General features: G+C 40.3%; 1 protein-coding gene across 1 annotated transcript in view; it reads right to left on the bottom strand.

Moving 5' to 3' along the window:
- Positions 1 to 217: 217 nt before the first annotated feature.
- Positions 218 to 23,587, bottom strand: part of LOC306695339 (BMP/retinoic acid-inducible neural-specific protein 3-like) — a gene marked incomplete at both ends in the record, with an annotated part of 42,683 nt that continues 19,313 nt past the window's right edge. The window contains 4 exons of the mRNA XM_079158564.1: positions 218 to 1,334; positions 6,297 to 6,519; positions 9,944 to 10,180; positions 10,616 to 10,721. Of these exons, the coding sequence (XP_079014690.1) occupies positions 218 to 1,334; positions 6,297 to 6,519; positions 9,944 to 10,180; positions 10,616 to 10,721 (1,683 nt within the window). The remainder of the gene's footprint in view (positions 1,335 to 6,296; positions 6,520 to 9,943; positions 10,181 to 10,615; positions 10,722 to 23,587) is intronic.

Raw genomic sequence — 23,587 nt, 5'->3', positions numbered from 1 at the left:
TGAGGCAAGATTGGTGAAATCCTCCTTAATTCTACAATGTTGTACAAATTTATAGGAAAAGCTGACATGAGGATCACAAATGCACTCTTGAGATCCATGACGACAGTGAAAATGTCCCCCAAATGTCCCTTGCTCGGCTCCAGAATTGCTCTTAACCATCATCAGGCCTGTGTGATAACTGCTCTGCCATCTGTGCAGCTGGCTGCCTGCCCACTTATTAGCTACATAATTTGGTTGTTTCGTATTCAATCGAGTTGGGCTGCTTGACACTGAAAGTCTGCAGCGCTGCCTGGATCCTGGCAACGTCCGTGGTGGACAGTTTGAGCCGGTGCCGCAGCATACAGGAGAAGAGGTCCAGAGGCTGAGCTCCAGGTGGGGAGAGCCTGTTGACCCGATCCCGGATCTCCAGCAGCTGCAGCAAGGCAGAGTCCTGCGATCCCTGAGTATATGGGTAGTCCAGCTGTAAAATCAAGTCCTGGATTGCTTCTGGGTCAAAGTGCATACTATAGCCATACACCTGGATGCTGTTAATCTTCATGTAGCCTAGATTTTGCCCTGGTTCCAGGTACTCCAAGGGCTCATAATATACAGTTCCATTCCCGGTGCTTGAGGGCGCCCTGACCCGACTCCGGAGGTAAAAGTGGACCGTCTCAAAAAATGTTTTCCACTTGTTGCCCAAAGTCAAAGTCCAGTTGTAACAGTCATAGGGAAGGTCTAATTTAGTCCTCTCCCAGTCTGGGTAGTTGGTCTGGTCAATGGGCATGATCCAACTCTCAGAGTGGCTCCCCCCAAACGGGTTGATATAGACAGACAGCATTGGGTCCAGAGTGCTGTTCTTAGTAAGGCAGATCTGTAGAGACATCCCCAGGAGCATGTGGACATGGTTTGACTTGTATTTATTACTTTTCAGCGTCAGCAGCATCCTCTTTCTCCATGACGGGTCAAACCAGTTATTAAGCCTGACATCGTTGCTGACAAAGATCCCGTGGATGCTGATGCGGTTGTCTCGTTTCTGCAGAAGGTAGCGTAGCTCCATGTCCTGCAGGTCCGTCTCAAAGCCGATGTAGTGATCGGTGGAGTCGGGCACTTCGTTGCGGCACACGCCCTGGCTTAGCATGTAACCCTGGTTACAGGTGGCGCAGCGGGAGCGATTCTCGTAGGAGCACGAGGCGCATGAGGTGCCCTCCCCCATCATGCAGGGGATCACACCCTGGCAGGGGGGGTGCTCGTAGGGGCAGGAGCAGCTCCTGGTTTCCTCCAGGTAGGAGCCGATGTGGTTGTTGTCACTGCAGTACATGAGGGAGAGGATGTAGTTCAGCCAGTAGCTGAAGGGCCTGCAAGAGAAAAAGTGCAGAGTTTTAGATATAAATACATCTATGTAATAAAATAAAGTGTTCACAAAAAAAAAAAGGCCAGAAACAAATTAAGGAAATAATTGTAAGGTCGGATTTCGGTTAGATTACATTTTAAGGGACCGAAGTAAAAATGAGAATAAAAGGCTTTGTATTGGACTGAATAACAGATAAATAGTACATCTCGTCAAATATGCAGTTAAAATAAATTAAGGACTGAAAAAAAGTGTTCACCCTGTGTCTGTTTTAATTGTTCAGTTATCTCTATCTGTCAAGTATGAATATAATAATATAAAAGAATATAGTTTTGATTATTATCAAGATGAATCTGTTATCTTCTTGTATAACATGAAACTATCTTTTATGACACATAAAGTATTTGTGACCAAATAAATCCACCCATTATATAAAACCACACTAAATCGTTAGCTTACAGTATCATGGGTTTGCGATTTGTGTTTCTATGTTATGGCAAGAATATATAAAAGAATCCTTGGCGAAGGTTTAATGTCTCCCTTGTCAGCTTCCCGATAAAACAATGTAGGCGAGGGCAGTATGGGAGAAGGTCAACAGTCCTACACAGTTCTGTATCGCTTCTTATTCTCCAGAGACTTATGCCCACTCAGCAAAGCGCACGTTTACACGAATTTTGATTAAATCCTTCTGGAAATGATTTCTTCTATTTTTCTATAATACTTCACTTTACAGAATATAGAATGTTCCATAAAAAAAATCCATAGTTATATATTTAAGTTTAGCACTCAAAGCTGTCCAATTGGCTCTACATGATAAGCTGAAAGCAGAACCACTTTAATCAGATTATGATTGCTATGTCACATTTTGATTGGTGCTGGAGATACCTAACATCTTCTTTTTCCAAACACAGTCTCGTCCACTTTATACCAATGAGCAGAGCTCAGACAAAAACAGAAATATGTTATGTATAATAGTTTCATTTATTCTGAAACACAAACTCTAAATCAAAATTCCTGACTGTTAATGAAAAAAGAAGCAGATGGGGCCGCATGACAAAAATATAATGCCATAAATCAGTCTTTCACCATCTTTGTTCCACATCTGTCACTTCTCTGAATCATCTCCTGTGCTCTAGCATTGTTCTCATGTGCAGCTGCTCAATTAATTTAGGGCAAACAACGGTGCATGAATAAGTAATTTACGTTAAAAAAAAATGTATTTTTGAAGGAGTAATACAACATTTGTTCCAACAGTTGTTTGACTAACTACAGGCCGGGCAGCTTAGTGTGTGCGGCACTGAGAATTTTAACTTGAATGATGAATATTAGATCAAAGCCATTCAAAGTCAGCAAAGTTTATTTCCACAACTTCACAGTCTTCTCAGTGTAGAGCAAACATATGAGGCATGTTTCAGCATTTCAAAATAAAGTTCTACCTCATGTTGCATTTCTGCACAGGAAAAAATACTATATGGCAGTATTTGGTGCTGACTTTCCCTTTCCAAACGTTTGAGACACAATGATGACAAATGTTGAATGTATGTGCACACACACACACACACAGGACCGTCACCAAAGTACAACAGATTTTGCAATATATTTAATACAAAACCCTCTCACATTACACAACTAAGCTGATGACTGAAGACTTTGATTCTTTGGATATGAAGCTCTGATTTGAGAACAGCTACAATTATTCAGTACAGAATAGACAGACATTTTTCTAAAGTTCATCTAATAGAACTATGTTAATTTTGTTGGATTTGATTCAACATATTGAAATTCAATTAGCTTTAATAGCACAATAGAAAGTGACACATTGTTAGACTCTAACTGGGGCTACTGGATTTCATCTTTATGTAGGAATTGCATAGAAATGGCAACGTTAATGTGATAATATCATAGTACTTTATGCTAGGTGATGGATAATGGTGAGATTGTATACATGCAGGTGACATTTTTAAGGCAGTTGCATGTTGTACTACATCATGTATTATGTTTACATTGTCACACATCACTGACAAATCTCATCTTAAAATGAGGAAATATGCTACATACAGGTTTAATTCTACTTCTAAATAATAAGTTAACAAATATACCGAGGCTAATTACACCTTCTAAATATGAAGAAAAGAATAGAGTGAAAACTGCAACCAATATATATATTTTCTTTTTCTTATGGAGTCTGTAGAAACACAAGCTACCGTAATACAATATTCCGAGATCAAAATCTGGTGACATTTTGTCAAAAGGCAATAAATTGTGTTCACAGTCTTAACAGTACCCGGCTACTGTGAAACTCATCAGTTGGAGTCAGTTGTGCATATCTCACCTCCACAGAGGAGGCTGTGCACAGCAAGAGAGAGGAAGCTGTCCCGCCATCAGAAAGCGCATTGTGTCAGCAGGACATGTAAACTGTCATAGAGACGTAGTGTGCAGTGCGGGCCAAAGAGAAGCTGGGTGTTCACTCTGCAATCTGTTCATGTCTGTCAGCTCATTTCACACTGATCAATGCAATACGTGAGCAAAACTTTTTCCTCCACTGAAGAGGCACTTCCCTTTTTTTCCCCCATTCATTAACAGGAAAAAAACAACACGTATGTTGTTTTGTGCGGCTCTATCACTGATATTCGGACACCTTGTGTTCTCTGACGGTGCAGCTCGAAACCGAAAAAGCATGCTCTCTTTATCTTTTAAGACTTTACAAAATAATTACAATATGTGGCATACTGTTGCAAAAAAACCCTCCATGAACTAGGTCATTGGACACAATACAATATGGAAATATTCTGTTGAATTGAGGAAATCGTTCGACTTTTTAAGTGTAGAACAAAAACTGCATTTTTATGAAGCTTTTATTTTGTGTAAAGTTTGTAAATTATATTCCAAAGTTAAAAGGATTTTGATCCTGCAGGAAAATGTAATATTTATTTTTTTCCAACTGCTTGGCTTTTAACAGCGTTATTATGAAAATAAAATAAAAAATACAGACGCTCCTTAGATCTTTTGAGAGCACCAGGTTATTACACAGCAGGATCCAAAATATCCAGTTGAAGTATTTATTTCAATCACTCCCACCATATCTTATTACTGCTTTTGCTGCTTTCCCTAAATGTGTCCCAGCTGAAGTGTTCAGTGCAGATGGTGTTATTTACCTATATGGATTCATCACCACATAACCTACATGCCATTTATTACCTCATCATCTCATCTCATGGTCAGTAGTTAGTTAGTGTTGTAGATAAGAATAAGACACTATCGCCATCACTATCAGTCATTTTGCCCCTTCAAAATAAAAGTACCAGCCTTTTTAATACATCCAACAGGACAACAAGTAACACATGCTCAAGGAAATGCTTGAAATGAATACACATAAAGAACAGCAGTGTATTTAAACATGCTGGACCACAGGAAACTGATGAAAATATGTGTTAAATATCCTGATGTTAGCTCAACAAAGAGATCCATAATTAAGTTGAGTTATGGAAATGTGGGAGATTAGTAAAACTGTTAAAACTTTGACTAGATTATTTCTGTAAACGGATAATATGACAGCCTATTTAATCACCATTACTGGCTCATCAAATCATATTGGACTGGACTGGAGAACTGTGAGCCAATCAAAGTCAGGAAAAACAGGCAGGGGGGACTTGCGGGAAACAAAAAGGGTAAAGTTGTGTGGCATTGCTGCTTTTTTTGTGTTGCAGTGCTGAGACGAGAGCTCTACGAAACTAATTCTGTAATGCATTTTTTAATTAGCAAGTCTCTTTCTGTGTGTGGCTTTGGTCTCACACCGAGTGTGTCTGATAAAACAGTTCACACCTGCTTTCCTCACCCATTCAATTTCTGAGATGCAGTTTCATCTGTATGATGTCAGTCTACAGTGATACATCAGGTGCAATGGCTATTACCTATGGGACCTTTTTCTCCTATCATACGTTTCCCCTACTTTAACCTCTGCCGTATGCCGTAAAATGCTTATTACATTAGACAATACTCTCAAATTTGAGTGGTGCTGCTTTCCTTTCATTTTAAAATCTAGGTGCATTCTATTAGTAAGTAAGGACTAATGCAATTTGGCTGTTTAGTGGGGTGTAAATATTTATCATTGTGTGCTTCAACTCTGTAGTTCACTGGCCATTTTGCTGCTGAAACATTAGAATCGGCTTTGTTGAACGGGCAATACAAAAGCGGACAATTTGAAATTGTAGCAGCTCTAAGGTTAACAATGCCTGATGTATGTATGGTCGGATAAGATTTTGTAGGTGATTGGTAAAATGAATGAACAGGGATTATATCCTTTTCAGTGGTGGGCATGTGAGAGATGTAGCTGCAGCTAAAAGTCACATTGCAGAGAATGTATACGTAGTTCTCACCTCAAACAGCTCCTAAAATAAACTTGGCTGAAATAGCTGTACTGACGAAATCAGCTTGGAGTTGGCAAACTATATGACTTTTTTAGAAAAACACAAAAAAAGATCAAATGATCTACTGAGGAGACAACTTCTTTTTGTCTTGACTAGTTAACCAACAGGAAGAACTTCCAAACTTAGCATATTCCTTTTAAAACACTGCACCCTTTAATTTCACAGGACGATGGTTTTGATTTCCTGGATGTAAAGGAGACTTGGACTGGGAGTGCAGCCAAGTCATCAGGGTGTGACACTATAGCTCACTTCTGTAGGACCTCAGTTGAATATCAAAGCGCCAACGTATTGTATGTATTATTAGCATAACGCATAGTTGAGGGGATAACAAAGGCGCTGCGCACAGAGTGGGCTGAAGAAAATAAATGAGCACTGCCGTTCACAGCTTGCTTGAAAGAACTTGTGATGTGGCTGCAGGCATTGGATTTTTTTCAAATAATCACACATGCACAACCACACGCTGGCTTGCACACACGCACACACATACACTTACACATCCGTATTAACAGAAAAGTCAGCAGGAATACTTATCAGCTTCTCACCTCTCCCTCAGCATAATGATTTTGGGCTGAGTTCGACACCTCTTGCTTAGGGTGAAGAGCTTGTTGATGATGCGTCGTGCTTTGCTCAGGAGCTGCTGGGTGCTGAGCTCCAGCTGTTTGTAGCGTTGGTGAATGGCCGGCTCCATCTTCCAGAAGTATTGGATGGAGGACGTGTTCAGGGCGTAGAAAGTGGGAAGCCTTCGGACGAAGTTCTGAAACTCATCTGGAAGGCAAAGGGAGACGCGAGATGAGAGTTGAACACTTCTCCAGCACAGGCCAAACTAACGCTCGCACTTCCTTCCCACTCTACTTGGCTGATCTTGTCAAAACAAATGAGAGAACTTTGCAGCGGTCACAGATGCTCAAGAGCTGCTGGTCAAACTGGAAGTGATATTGTGTGATGCCTATGCTAATAGAAAAAAGGAAAATACTAAATACAAGGTTGGGGAAAGAATTTTTTTTCTTCCATTATTGAATAGCCAACAGCTTTTCCGGGGCTACTTCTGCTGGTTAGTCTGTGATATAATATTACGGACAAGTAGCACAGAAGATAATATCCTGTACGTCAACCCGTCAGAGCTGCTGTCTGCTGAAAACACAATGCGCAGCAAACAGATTACATTTTTGAGGCATTCAATAACAATATCATCGTCATTGTAATCATTTGTTGTATGGGATATCAATGCAAAGCTCAACACGGAGGAGAAAATGACTTTACTGTTTGTAATTAGTTAACAAAATCTTGATGATATAGCATCTGATTAGAAAACCAATTATGTGCCAATGGCTTCCTTGGTGATTATGCAAGGTCTATAACAGGTTCCTATGAAATTAATAAGTTGATTAAACAGCTTGTAATAAAATATATTACAGGGGTATTTGGGGTGAGAGAGCTTTCTATGTCCTACATACCAAAATGAGAGGCATTCTCCTGAGGAGTAAAGCAACTACACGGTGCAGCTTACATATTTGTTCATCGGATTCCACGTATTCATTTGTATCGTAATGCAGTCCCTGTTCATGCCACATTGCATTAATAGCTCCACAGATGTCTGTCTTTATTTGTTTGCACAACAGAAACACCTTCCACTGAAAAAAAATAGGTTAAATCAAGATCAACACAAAATCTGAGGAGACAAAACAAACTAAAGTGCAAATAGCTGCAATGAAAAGTAGAGAAGGGAAATTACAATAAAAAGCCAAAGAAAGGATTAGGAAAAAACTTGCTAGAAGGATATTGCCTGCCACTGAAAAACTGTGGCATTCACAAAATGACAGTCTAGTGCTTTTACATAGTACTTCATCAGGGTGGTATCTTTGTTAAAAAGACAAAGCTGTGGTTTCCTCCATGTTATTTACCCGTTGTTAAAATGTATTAGGTGATCACCGTTCACCGCGTGTATTTCCATGTCCAGTACTTTATCCTCTGGAAAAGATATCGATTGATATGGTACACAGGACACAAAATAGTGGCTAAACCTGTTCATAGTGTTGAGTTTCCTGCAGACGGTTGAAACTGCAAGCTGCTGCTGAGCTAGACCATTATTTCATCACCGAGACAACGATAGCTCATTCCTGGAAACCCACTCTCTGTCCAACCATTATTATCTTGTCAGCCACTGAACTCACTAAGGTAACAGCACTCCCCCCCCCTTTGGTACGATTTTAAAAATAGAAGACACTGTCAGATTTGAAGGGGCAGAAGAACAGACACATTCTGGGCATTGTGAAAGCTGAATTGGTGTTGGAGGGTAATGATGTGTAGAGGCTTATTTGGCAGGTTCTTCATAAATCGCTTAATTATGAGGTTATAATTAAAAAATTATCCGTCTTAGTTGTTCATTTTACACAGATATTCTCATCAATTTTACAACAAATGCAAACTATTATGTTTAACCAAGATCTCATTTGTCCGTATTGTATCCCCTGACTTGTTACATATTGCACCCTCCAGTCAATGGATATTAGACCGTTGTCTGTTTCAGTTTACCATTATGAATATGACTTTTTTAACTTACTCACCAAAAATTGAAGATCACCAAGCAAGTGTATAAAGCAATGAAACAACGTACATCTTTTAGGAAATCAAGATACTGATTCTAATTAAAGCATCATTCAGTGGAAGGTCCAATCAAATCACGTCCGCTATCAGCTGACTACAGAAACCTCATTTAACAATCCGAGTCATGATTATGAATCGCTGATGTTAGTTGTTCTCTATTAGATCAAATACACAAGTGGATTCCCAGGGGTTTTAACGGAACGTACTTATTTTTCTTCATTTAATTCAGCACTGCAACTGCAGTTCTCAGGGCACCTTGCTGCTTAAGTTATTGCCAGCTGTGAGCTAATCAAGTAGCCCTTAGTACAGAAGCATGTCATCTGTAATAACATTTTTAGCCAGCGAGGTGCACAAAGAGCAGCTTAAGACATAGGGCTGAGAGAGACTAGATGCCCTCAGGGTGTGTGGATGCAGCTCACAGTTTAAATAATGATAAGAACACAGAAACAGAGCTCTGTTGGAACATTCAGTAAAATGTGTGATACACTGTGAGGGTGCGACATTTGAGTGTGCCTAATAAAATCACTTTGCAAAAAGCTTGTACGAATTGTTTTCTCACAATCATCCCAAGTGAACACCTCGAGCAAAATGCTGTATTAAATGAGGTTAATGGGTATAACTCAGCTACAAAGTATTACATCACAGGTTACATCATCGGCTAACAGATTACAGCTACTGTAGTTCGTTTATAGCGCGGGACAGCTTCCCCATCGCTATTAAAAAACCTTAATGTGACTGAATCACTGTTGGTGACCTACTGTAGTCACATTACTGTCAATGCTACTCTTTCATTTTCATTTGCACAATGCGATTTCTGCACACAGATAGGGTCAAATGGCAGCAAAGGGTAGTTGTTTGAATGCTGAAGAGCACTGGGAGACGACAGATTTATCAACTGTTAAGAAATGTTTGCCTTTATTATTTCTGGCTGTATCAGGGAAACTAAGGGAAATGTTGCCAACCAATAGGCTGGGCTGCTTTATGGCAGTATTGGATTCACAGGATTTTTTCTTCAAATTTGATGAAGTCACCTTAATTTGTACATCATCGTCATCTAATTTAGAAGATTGTCCAACAAAAATGTATCCGTAAAATCATTTGAGTCGCTCATTACAGACATTTATCAATATCAAAATATAACGATATTGTAAAATGACATCATAATTTGTTCAACAATTGTTTTGGAATGGTGTTTACATTATAACTTACCAAAAAGCAATTAGAAATATGTAAAAAGGCCTTACATTTATGAGACAGACCGATATTCTGTAGTCAAACAAGTTTATGTAAGAATGTTTATGACCACAGCTAACAGTGGGATTTTACTAATGTATCAAATCTCAGACATTTCAGCTAATGATTTATAATGATAATTTCAGCTTCTCTGTTGTTTTCTTACAATTTTGCAAGATGTTGGTTTAAACATTGCACCTCTGTGTACCGCTGAATTCCCATCACATTGATCGGATGTCATTGCCCCTTGTTTCGTTTTTTTGGCCCATCGGCTCCTCTAACAATAGAGTCTAATTTGCTGTCAGTGTGAGGGTCGCAGCCAATGAATGAGTGCAAAAAGGAGAACACTGACCTGACTCCTCAAAGTCTTGGTTGGCCATGTTCCAGGAACCTCGGATTTTCAGCACACTGGCTTCCATAGCCCTCAGATCCACCTCGGGGCAATTACACTGCGGGTATTCCACTTTGCAGCGGCACCAGCAGTCACTGTCCCGGCACACAAACTGGCCCTCCTCATTACAACCGATGTAGCTGAGAGCTGCCTGCACGAACCTGGACCTTAGGTACTCTGGCAGTATGGCCTGGAGGCCTATGGCAAGGGCAAAAAACATGGAAATGTCACAGAGATGAATGAATATGGAGCTGTAAGTACTTTAGGTATTGCAGAAAATGTGTTAAGATGGCTGTTGTACGCTACATCTGTAAATCACAAAAGGCCGGCACTCATTTTCTTTTCGTTTTTTTTGCCACGCTTGACATATGCTTGACGTCACAGGCAATATAGTGAGATTCACTTAAAGTTTTATTTTCACCGCACAGTTCTGCTACTTTTGTTCTGAATCATTACTGCCTGGGATTCATTTGAGAATCCGGCAAGGATGCGTGGCGAAAAAAAAAAAAGCGAAAGAGTGATTGAAGCTAAATTCGTTCTGACACTCTCATGCTGCAGTTATAAGCTTGCCAGAGAACAGACACAGCGACAATTCCATCAGAAATTGGGGGAGTTCAATTATGAATGTCCAACCTTGCAAATGAATCTTATTTTCAGGGCTCTGAACCAAAACGGAGCTGACAGAGTCGAGGTTGTCATAGTTACTGCATCCAAGAGGGCCCGTCCTTGTTTCGGTCACCTGAAGGGAGGAAAACAGAGGCACGTAACAATACATACCGAGAAAAAAAACACACTGATGGCATTAAATATAGAGAGAGTGAGAGATAAAGGAAAATTAAAGAAAGCACGTGACTGTCATGCAGAATAAAATGACCAACGCCCTTTCCCTTCACTATCCCGTCTTCAATTCTATTACTTCGACCTGACCTGAAAACTTTGTGAACTTGTGGGCTGGAAATTGAGTTGAGATAAGGATCCCTGGAGTAAAGCATAATGAGTAAGTCGTGGTGGTGTCATCTGTCAAATTCATCTCTACGTTGTGTTTTCCCATTACAATGCCCCCTGACACCCATAACATGCTAAAATCTATTGTGATGCTAGAGTAAGCATGTCCTATTCAATTATATACACACCTGAGGATTCATGTAATTGCTCGGTGCAAACTTTTACATGAGGTATGCACTATTGTTACAGCACACACACACACACACAGGCTGGAATGTGATGAGGGGATTGGCAAAAAAAAAAATCATCTGTCAATTTGGGAACCATTATTGAATTGGTGGAGTACTCCACCAATTGCATTGCACTTGTGTTACATTGTCAAACACACAACGTACAAAAAGTATTAAAATCAATGAAGCACAACCTGAAACGTTCTCTTTTTTATTTATTACACGTTTCATCTTCACGTCAAAGCATGGCGCCTACACTACCCACAATGCAAGTAACGTCGCTCGAGGCAATTTACCAGATTGTACAAGGCTCCCTCTGGAGCAACAAACTGCTTTACACAGAAAGGCTTTCATTTTATATTGTACCCCTCAAGACTTGTAAAGAAACTCTGATATACAAAAATTGGCCAAGTTCCACACGTGAAGCACAAAAAGTTTGACTTCGGAGTATATAATCATCATGATCCTCGGCATCAAGGGGCTGCATAGAGCAAGCACTAGCGTTTCCTTTCACCCTGCCTCAAAGCCGCTCAACCTCAGACTCATTCACGTGAACAGAGGAAGGAAAACAAGTCTTTTACAGAGGTCCCTTTCCCAATGTACGTCTAAAGGAACAAGTATTTTGGGGCTCAATGTAATCATTTAACTCGTTGTAACTTATTTGTTATGTTCTTCTCTACATAGTAATGCCACTTAACCAAAATAACAATCTTTTCCTAAATCTAACCCAAACGTTCGTGTTGCCTTAACCTAACCAAGCTGTTTCCCACAAAGACGAAAGGTTTATTTGAAGACTGAATGCATGTAATGAGCGGATCAACACGTGTTGCTGGACATTTTCTAGGAGAATGGACAAACAATTAGGAAAAATAATACATCATACAACCGTTGTACGAGGATATGTTGAAATACTTGATCAATTCAGATTTTGACCTGATGGTGGCTCGATGAAAAGTCAGTGGATCACTAAAATTATTACAATTCATCCTGTGACATGGTCCTATAGTTTTGGAGAAATTTCACTCAAAATGTGAACCTCATGGTAGCACTAGATGAAAGGTCAAGGGATCATCAAAGTCAGTTGATTTCATCCTCTTGGGACCATAGATGTGTGTACAATAATTCATGGCAATCCATTCAATAGTATTAATAATATATATACATATACTATATACTGTATATACACACACGCACAGCATATAATAGATATTTTAGTCTGGACTAAAGTGAAGGACCGACCGAACACAGAGTTGCATAACAAATGCAGTTTCGAGTCTGATGTTGCAACATAAGAAAAACACTACAGCAAAACTATATTCTATGGTGGAGGATGAGATTAGGAGTCTCAGAGCCTGAGGAAAGAAGCTGCTCTGATGTCTGGTGGTACGGTAGCTGATACTTCCGTATCGCTTGCCAGACGGCAGCAGGGTGAACAAGACGTGGCTGGGGTGGGTATTGTGTTTTAATATCCTTTTGACTCTCCTCAAGTGTTACTGGTGGCATAGAGACTGCCAGAGCATAATTATAGAGACTCTTTTTTTTACAGCTTCTTATTTTCTACATCAGCGGCACACAACACAAACCTCTGTCAAACATGTATGATGAGAGCTCACATCGTGAAACAAGGGATTTTTGGCAATTTTGGTGTGCCTGTGGTGGAGCTGAAAACAGAACTACAAGAGGGTTATTATTGTCAGTAGGTGTGACTACTTCAATCATGTCAAAGCCGCCCTTTTATACTCTCCTTTGTAGAGTGCAGTTTGGACAATGGAAGTCTGACAATGTAGTGAGGGAGAGAACAGTGTAGAGCAGGTTTCACCATACAAACTGATGTGACTGTGTGGGACGTGTGAAGTCTCCATGTGAGAATATATGACACCCAAATTCAGCTATTGAGGGTTGGAGGATATTAAATATCTGAACGCATTTGGTTAACATGAGTTACTCTTGTCCAAGGAGCACTCTTGTATAAATCTAGGAAACGGTTCAGTCACATTAAGTGAAGCACCAAACAAGTTGGCAGAAGTTGCTGGTTTGGCACTGAGCGAGTTATCTACCGGCCAGCCTACAGAGAGGATATGGCCACCCTAGTTATCCACGCTCCATGCATCATTATGGCATTTTTGTACATCTGATAATCTTTCACACAACAGCCATGTGTACATAATTGGCAATGAAAACATTTCCTTCAGGTTTAAGGATGTATACCCCATCAGACAGCTTCAATAGAACAGCACTGGAAAGAAGGTCTGGTCATGAGTGCTGTTCTGTCGCGAGTGTTGGAAGCACCAGCTTGAGGCAGAGAGGGGACCTCATTTTACACACCTTTTCTGAGTCAGGTTAATTAGCTCAGAACAGGTGCAACCATGTAGGAGTAGTTGAAGAAAAAAACAAAATTACATCAATTGACACACATGCAGACAACTCTGTCCACCCGCCTGTTTATTTGGAGAAAGATGTGTCCATGCAGAGGCCTGTGGACAGTTGCAATGAGTTGTCTGTGTGCAGGGATTGTCTGGATTGTGAAGAAGCCAAGAACTAAATGACAGCAAACCTAACAGTGTAGAAGACCACGTTTCTTGTATAGCATCTGTTGTTTGCTTGTATTTACTTATTAAACAAGCAGAATGAACCTGTCTTCTTCCTCTTTTTATTTAAAGTACTCTGTGTGCCAGGAGGAAATTATTCTCTGGAAGAAATGACGCTTTTGGAGCTGTTCAGGCAGATAAGTGATCCACAGCTCCACTCGAGCTGAATGTGTTTATTTATATTACCAGTTGGGTGATCTATAAAGCTCATGGCTCATTCTTTGCTGGCTAAAAAGAAAAAATCATTCCAAATTAAAATGTTATGATTCCATATGTAGTGGGGAACGCGCCTCAGAGAAGAAAGTGTAGGGTTGTGAACGCAGCACTGAGGCTAGGCTCCTCCCCCCCCCCAATTAGTGCCAGCATTTAAAAGACACTTGTGGTCCTGGCCTCACTCCTTTTTGACCCCTGTCCTGGTGCCGTGGTGGGTTTCAGACATATTCCTCCTCTTGTTGCCGTCTGACTACTTACCCCATGTGTAAGGTGGTAAGTAGTCGCAATCTTAACTTGTATTATTTTGCAGCATGGTGCGCCCTTTTAATCTCTGTTTATCATTTGTAGGCTCACCTGCTGCTGTTTTGCTGCCTCCATTTTGCCTCTTTTGTCTGCTTGTTTTGGCTGTTCTCCCTTTGTTCTGCATGATTTGGCTGTTTTGATCATTTTCATCGATTCCTTCCAAATATCGGTAACGAACCTGTGTGCCCTTACCATATTTTACACAATATATTAGGGTCGTTAAGTTTATATTTCCCGGGGTGTAATTCCCCAGGTGGCGTTGTTGGTTCCCTTTCATTCCCCCCCCCCCAGGCCACGCTACACTGCAGCCATTAGGCTACACTCTGCTGTCAAAATGAATCAGAGACTAATGCATTAAGATACATGGTGGAAAAAAGGATTTTAACACAGTAAATGGGTGCAAGCATAGCAGACATATTATACTAATGGTATTCCTCTTGAACATTGAATAGGCTGACCACGTAGCCAAACGCAGTCTGTGTAGTCACTAGAAGTTTTACTGGATAAAAAGGCAGTATTTTTAACAGGTTCATTTAAAAGGTCCCTGTGGTGAGATAGTGGTTTTAAATGAGTGCATGGGGTTAATGTACTGATCTAACAACACTTCAGTCCATACTTCAGGGGCTTCTTTCTAACTGTACTAAGTACTTGTGTGTGTGTGTGTCATGGTTTTCATGCAGGCTAGCCTGCTCACTATAGACCATGAGTGCACCTAAATCCTTCAACTTCATATAAGAACATGAAAACATTCAAAGAAGAGACTCTATTATGGGGTAAACCTTTTTTAGAGCTGCTGCTATAGGTTTTATTGTAACCAGGTGAGCTATTTTTTTTTTTTTAAACTGAGACAAATTGCTAAAAAAACAGATCGAAAAGCAGCAAATATCTGAGATCATTCGTGTCAAAAAATGCAAAAATATTAACACTAAGAGCAAAGGCCAACATGCACACACGCAAGGCAAGCTTACCTCAGTAAAAAAAAAAAAAAACCTGCATAAAAGGTGCAGACCCTGACAATTGCCCCAAGTTTAGATAGTAAGCTGAATGAAGCCGGAAATAAGCTGTCTTAACACAAAGGTCAAAGAGACACAGCATGAATACAACAAAGTAATTGGCAAAAACTTGTAGGTGTGAAACACAACACCCTCTAGGAGAGGCATTACAATAACCTACAAGTTCACTTTTGCCCCACGTCTTGAAAGATGCAACTATATAAAGGCTCAAAGACATAACACCATGTTTGTGCTCAAAAAAAATCACAGTAGAATCTATCCTCTCCTCCTCAGCTCATGGTTAGATTGTTCACAATCGCAGTTCAATCATCCTTGACCAAAGACTGATTTGGAGCATGCGTATATTCACCAAACTGCCAACCGGAAGGGAAATCTTTCTCCTTCGCTGTCACTTGCGAATTATTGCCAAACATCACAACGGTATCTAATTTTAATATTTTCCCAAAGGTCCAATACCAATAACAACATCTCCTTGCCAGATTAAGGACAGCAACTGTGGTATTCAGCCAGGAGGAGAAGGAAGACTTTTACTGCAGTGGGCAAAAAAGTTGTCTTGCTTTTGACATCTACAAGGTCAATGAGGAAACTAAATTGAGAGAGACGTGAGGATGAATAAAAGCTGGGGACTCTATGCACTTTTGTTTTTTACACTTTCAGTCTCCTGCTTAATTAGAATAACTGCCTCTTGGTATGCCTTTACCAATCAGTTATTTTACAGTTTACGTCAATTGTCTGTCAAAAATATCATTACCTTTATCCCATTAGATAATTGTGAGAAATTGTCATACTTTAAAACCACAGATAAATCACGAGATTATGCCCGTGTGTGCGACCGTGAGTGTGCATCTCTGTGTCTGTCCTCAACTAATCTCGCATTTTGCTCCAGCAAACTGCATAAGGTTTAGGGTGGCCAATTATACACGCATGCTCAAGGACCTCCGGTGGCGACTCAGGCTTTCTCAAAACACCTTTTATGGCCTGTTTTATACTGTCATTGTCTGCTTCTTACTACAGACTCACTATTCATACCCGGTTGGAAGGGGCTGAAAGTGACAACACAGCTGAGTGCATCTCCGTTCTCCGTCTGCTATTCTGTTTGTGGTGTATTTGATTAACTGCTAATGGCTAACGGAACTACAAGTACACACACTGCTGTACAGACTGACTTTTGATTTGGACATTGTGTTTGGCTGACCTTTTAACAGCGAATGGAACTACCCGCTAACGGAAATAGCCGGTGCTATTAGACAGCTTGTTGAGTTTAATTTGGTCTTTGGCACAATTGTATGACATGTCTTATGTGACAACTTTGAGCTAATTGCATTCATAGCCGCTTGTTCTTTTTCAGAGTTTTAATGTTTTGAAAGGTTTGTTTTTACGACGCATTACAGCGCATTGTTGTCTAGAAGGGAGAATAGTGCACTTTTCTAGTTCGCACATGAATTCTTGAGTGTGTTTGAGGCTACAGTGGCCTTCGATCATCAAATTCAAATAAGTTCATTCTTCTGTCCAAGTGGAAGTTTGATGAAATTTGCTCATGGGATGGACATGAGGTTAAAGTGACCTTGACCTTTGACTTAAGTCAGTTCATCAAGAAGTTTGGTTGGCGTTTGTGCAAAATTTGCCAAAATTCTCATCCAGGCATTCTGAGAATGGGCCGAATGGATGGACAACTTGAAAACTTAACGCCTCCGGCCACGACTGTCATCTCTGCAGAAGCTTGAAAATACTTAACAGAGCCACTGCTTTGTAATTTACAATTACTTGAATGCTGTCTTCTGAATACAACAATACCATAATTTCAGGCAGGAAGGGCAGAGGGAGAGTAAGTGACTTCAATTCTTCTTTATTATTGACTCGTTAACACAATTAATTAAAATCCGAGCAGCCTCCGTAGGGATCCACAGATTAATTTCTAACACAGACAGATGTCCAACTTAAAGGGGAAAATTGACCAAATGCAAATCTAAAGATGGCTTTTCTATGCATAGCAATGAGACCATCTGCAAAAAGAACCCAGTGGAGCAGAGCATGTGTGCACAGACAGCCTTCTCTATTAGAAATTGACCCCAAAAATAAAAAAAATCCTTTTTGTATATTTCACTACTTTCAAGACCCGACAGGGCTTTTTTGGGGCTTTTTTTGTTTGCGCTAAAAGCAAGAAAACATACAAGTGATTCCAACAATGTGATATGCAAATGACATGGATCAGTTGATGGGGGAATTATTAATGTGCCATAATTGAGTACAAGATAATTGTGCTGACTGTGTTGGAATAACTAACAGCTGCATTTAATGGAACATTTAATTGCACTTAAAGGCTTTCCTAGAATAAGCACTTTGCGATGCTTACACATGCTGTGGACGTGACTTGTTTATCTTATCACTATGAATTTTTTCACTATGCCCTCTAGGTTTGCCTTTTGATGTCTTCTCACTGTCTAAATGCGCCTTTTAGAATTAATTAATCCTGAAAATAGATGTTGTGTAACCTCTAGAGTCCTAAAATCTTTAGCTTATTCAAATGTCTGTCGGGCTGACTTGTATGGATGCAAATTCATTTTTTTTAAAAATCATAATATGACAAATAAAAATCATGACTGATCATAATGATGTTCAGTGCTGGAGCAACCATGAATCATATTTCCAAAAAAGCAAATGATCAATTTGAATGAATTCACAAAGTCTAATGCCCATTTCAGTTGCTGTCTGTCTTCTGCAAATCACCATTGTTCACAGAATCCTTGAAGAAGCAAGCTTTTAAGCTGGTAATCTAAATAAATAAATAAATAAAACTCCTATCAGATTAGTGCTAAGCTTTCCAATCTTCATATGGGTATATACAATACTGCTCCTCAGCAAGGAAAAAGGAGAGCTAACGGCCAGCAAGTCAACTACAGATGGGTGACAAATGGGAAAAATCAAAATAAAGTATCTGAGGAGGTTGTTCAGCACGGACTGTTGTAACAGCTACGTTGTTCTTATCAGAGGAATGAATGCTATTCTTCCCAAAGATACTTTCTTATTTAGTGTTTTAGTGGAGAGCACGGTCTTATGGTGCGTTTACAATAAACGCAAAGCAAACTTTTCCCGCGGCGCAATGACATATTTTCTACAGTATTTGAATGTACGTTTTTGTTTTGCCTTTGTATGAGTATACAGGTAAGTTTATAGCCCATAGACATCCATCCATCTAAAACGCGTCTTAAATCTCATAACTGCTCAACTGAGGTGAGATCTGATGACTGTTAATGCCAGAGCATATGAGAGTCATCATTTTCATCAAACTATTCCCTGAGCCCTCATGCCCTGAATAGAGGCATTACTTGTTACATTTCATAACTCATTTATTCAGGTTTTCCATTGTAATTGCCCACCAGTCTGTATATTCAAGCAGCAGGCAAACATTCCCAAGTCAGCCCTTTTTTTTAGGTTCATATTACACTGTGCCGGTGAAAATGTAGCTCTGCCTGCTGCCAGACACTCAGGGAAACACCGCTGCTTGGAAAGTTGACATAGTTCCACTCTCAGACAACACAGCGGCCCAGCTCACAAGTGCGGTGTGTCAGGAAGTGTCATTTTAACTATCGGAGCAGGTGAGAGCCAGAGCCAGTATTTGGCATCTTGAATTGGATTTAACTCTGCTCAGCTGCTAGTTTTACTGAGTTTCTGCAGCGGAGAGAGAGACATATTGTCGGATACATTGTTCCCACTAGAACACTCTCAAGTTCAAACATGCTTGATGTGGGAAACAACTACAGAAAATATAGGAAGCAGGATGATAAAAAACTAAACAAGAACACACACAAAAAAAACACATAAACAAGATATATCAAATATATCAATAAAACTAAGAAGCTAGAACTGAATATTTATGGTTCATAAATTGAATAAAATGAACACGATACAACGAAATTCTGCTACAAATTGCCAATTAAAATACCGGTATTATCTAAATCAGATTATGCCTCGTCTTGCATAATGTACAGATGGATGAGAGGCTCTGTACTATTGGCGTGGGGCCTTGGAAGGGCAGCACAGCACTTAGCCTGTTAACATGGTTCAGTGATTCACATAGCTCTGAGGCACATCTATTATTTAAAAATGTAAGGCTTTAATATTATTATAAGACCAGTTAGGTGAGAACATTTTACTGACGGAGATTCATCACTTCAACAAATCCCTCGTATGAATAATTCCACAAAAACTGCATAAAATGTCACTTAGTGAGCTTGTGTTGTCAGATTGAGCAACAATGAGCTTTAAATTGCAGCACTTTTTTTGCTTGCTGGAAAAAAAAAGCACAAGACGGCATTAATGTTTCATGAAAATCATGGTTCATTTCAGAATCGCCTCAATCGCCGCACCTTCAAGAATTGACGTTGGCTTAATCACCACGGCATAGTAGATGTGCAAATCCACATTTGCATCTGAGATACGTTTTTCCTGCTGTTTATTCAGTCTTTTAGGATTTCCGTGCATGTTTCAAGACCACTTTGTTGCAGTGGCTTACACTATAATGTCAACCAGCGAGGGTTAAGCTTATACAACTATAAGCAAGAAAAAGCAGAAGAGGATGAAAAAAAAACATCAGAACGAGATTATTGTGTGCGCGTGAGGAAGAAAAAAAAAAAAAAAAAAAAGCCACTCAAAGCCACAGGGGAGCAGAGGGGAACCTTTGGTGGAAGAAAGTGGAATTTAATACAGTATGTGGTGTTTTGTTCACTGAGACTCTCCAAGGGGAGCTACAGTAAGCAATGCTATTTTACACGAAGTACCAGTCACCTGAAAAGAGGCCAAATGAGCTAATGTGATTCTGCATATTTATTGGCTTCATTTCATTGAACCAGCTGCAGGTTGAACAGAAATAGCTGAAAGAAGTGAAATTCTTGACATTGGAGGTCAGATATGAGGCTAAACCAGGAGCTGTCATCCATCTACTTATACCATCGAATTATCTGTGGCTTCTTCACTCTACACATATCAAGGAAGGAAAACCCATAGATCCCGTTAAAAGGTTAAATGGGTTGAAGACGTGATGAAAGGATAATAAGGAGGACATTTATGTTCCTTTCTGAATAATGAAGAAGCAAAAAAAAATAAATAAAATTCTGCCAGTAATGAATTATTCATCCACGCCTGTGATAACGGAGCGCTTTGTTTTGTTTAGTTTATCCTGCCATCAAAAACTGCCCCGAACTCAGGGAGCCGTGTTCTCTGAAACCGTACCTCAGCAGCCATTATCTGATTTCTGAAGCTCGACTCTTGCTTGTGTTCTCTTCCACGCCAACAAATGAAGTGTATCGCCGCACGGCTGACTGAACACTCCGAGGCTAGCGCGGCAAATTGTGTCAAACATCCCTCACCACTTCTCCTCCCCGTCAACGATATTCTCCACCCAACTTTAGTTTAATGAATCTTCAATACAGAGGAGCCTGGGCTGCAAATCAAAAGGTAAGCTCGTTGATTGATGCAGCATTTCCTGCATAACTGCAGCACCCCGATCCCGGGCTTAAAGGCCTGCTAAATAAGGCTCGTCTGTCCTCGTCTCATCTCTTCTGTGCAGTCGCACATGACACCTTAATTCATACCGCAAAATGTTTGACGGATGATTGAGGCTCTCAGAGGAAATTACTGAAATGGAGGGGCTGATTCATCACACTATGTACCAGCAGAGACATTTTCTTTTTCCACTCCTTTTTCTCGTCTTTGATTATTTTCCAGTGCTGCTGCACTGAGTCCTCCAGGCCTTCAGGCCAGGCGTTTCTACTATTTAGACTATATTATCTCTTGAAACCAGGGGACCAGTGCTCTTCTTAAAGGCAGCTTTGTTTTGGCATCCGTCTTCATTGGGTGAGGTAAAAACCCATGTTCGGAAATTAAAGGCAGCTGAGGTTGTGAATATTTCACATCAGTCACCTGAAAATGCCTCACAAACAAATATACCCCAGAGGGCTCTTTCTCTATTCATCTCAATCAGAGGGGTTTTTAGCAGCACTTTGGTTCAGTGGAGGCTGCCAAATCAGCTCGACGTCCTCTTGCCAATTCACTTTAGAGAGTGTACAGTTTTATCTCTGATGGACTGTATAGAGGGGCATCAGTAAGGAGGAGTCGATGAAAAATGGGCAGCAGCTCAGAAAAACGGCAAGCAACTTAGCTACACAGTCAGAAAGAAGGATATAGACGTGGATTTTCCTGCTTTTCCAATGGAGTACTGCGTTAGAGCTCGGTACTCGCTAACGACTGCTTAATGCACTGTGTACAATCTTGGCATATAAATTAGTAGAACACCGTGAGCTTGTCTCTCAGAATATTAGGAGCGTGGAAGGGTGGCTTCAATCCAAGTCTCTATGTGCTTTGTTTACATCGGCGGGTCGACCATGTTTGCATGTTAATGTATGCGAGCGTGCCCCACTGGCTATAGCAAAGGGCCGCCGCTCGTCCCTGCTCTAAACGGCTATACGGATACAGCTGATAACGCCCACTCGTCTGATAGTAAATGAGCCCCCACCGTTAGGTTCCGCATCAGGTTAACAGTGTTAACTACGTGAGCACTGTTGCTGTTGTTTGCACTGTTAGCACCATTAGCTACAAGCTGCTGAGTCAGCCGTCGTTATATTGAGATATATTGATATTATGTCGAGTAGAGGCAAAAGATGTGCTCTGAATCTGAAGGTGATTTAAGTCGCCAAGAAAAAAAAATAATATTTCTAGATTTTCTAATGTGAGGCTGTCCTGTTTAGTTCTGTGTTTTTAATATTGTAATGTGGCCGGTTGCTCAGAGAAAACAAACAATTTGAAAACATCACCTTCAAGACGTAATGGATGCTTTCACTGGTTTCTGACATTTAGTCTAAATGGTTGGTATAAAAACAATAAAAGAAAAATGTTTGAAGCTTTACTCCCACATAATCCATAACAATATTGTCACTGACAACGAAACAAAGTATTTTTGGAGATTCACGGTTTTCACTGGCGGATGGCAGATTGTGACAAATAATGCTACTATAAATTGAAATCTGTAACTTGAAAACCCGGGGATGACGCCTGAGTCCGATCGCTCATGAAGACTTAAGTTAACAGCACCCCAAACAAGTTAGTATGTGGAACTTTAGGTTGTTTGTCATACACATAAACGTCAGAGTAGAACTTGTATGTAAATACAGTTCAACTTAAAAACAATGAATGGGGTCTATTAGTCAGGTGTGTTTGCAGTGGTATTTATTTTTGGTATTATTGGATGTACCACCCCCAGAGGCAGTGCAATCACTGCATACAAAACAAACAGACTGAAGAAGCTGACAGTGTCTCAGATGTGTGTTTTTGCACGTTGTTGATATTATTCCCTGACGTTAATCTGTTGTTTACCACCAGCAGATGTAAACCCATAAAAGTCATTTGAGGAAAAGGATTCCTCAGAAAGCAAAGAGAATTCAGTCTCCAGTGCGAAGGGCAAACTCAGCCAATCCCATTAATTCAGCTTGATAACAACTGACAGAGTGATGAATGAACACACCCTGAAGGTAAAAGATGCATGGTGATATTTACATCAGAAGCATATCTTGATATGCATAGCATGCCGTTCCATATGAGAGCAAGTACACGGATGAAAGAGCAAAGAGGGAAGCAAACAGTGCCGCTCGCTTCATCTCTTCTCTTGCTCGGACTCTCCTTTTGCTCATTGAGTTTGCATGTGTACATTTTTACCCCCATGTCCTATCAAAGCGCTATAAAGTGCATACATTGCAAGGACTACCTTATATGCTGTGGGACACTGGTTTCCAAAAGTACGTGAAGTGGCATCCATGGGTGCCCTAAGGAAAAGCCAACGGTGCTGCAAGATTCACTTCTATTTCTTTCTTTTAAACAATGCTTCACCCCATCAAAAAGGACATCGCATTTTCATATGACATTTTCTATAGGTTCATATTATTTATATATTACCCTTATGCTGCAGCTCACTCATGGTTTCTGATTTCCATCGTAAAAAAAACACGTTTTCCGGCACGCAATAATTCGAGTTGCACAGAAACTAAAACAGCAAAATTCAGAGCAAGCAATGGAAGCACTTGTCACTGGAAATATAGCTCTAAGAAATGCTGATACATCTCACACAGTCTCAGACAAATAGACCTGAGCAAAGCAACTAAACTGGAAGCTATACTTGGTTAGTTGTACCTCAGAAGAATGGACCAATCTGCAGGGAAGAGGTGCCCCGAAACGACATGTTTATGTTAAAGTGCCAAAGCCCTCGAGCAGTCATGCACTCTTGTCCATCCAGAACAAAGGGAGATGTATTCCACAGAGGGATGA

This window comes from Pholis gunnellus (assembly GCF_910591455.1).
Source record: "Pholis gunnellus genome assembly, chromosome: 4".
Taxonomy (NCBI): Eukaryota; Metazoa; Chordata; class Actinopteri; order Perciformes; family Pholidae; genus Pholis; species Pholis gunnellus.
This window is presented reverse-complemented; position numbering and strand designations above follow the sequence as displayed.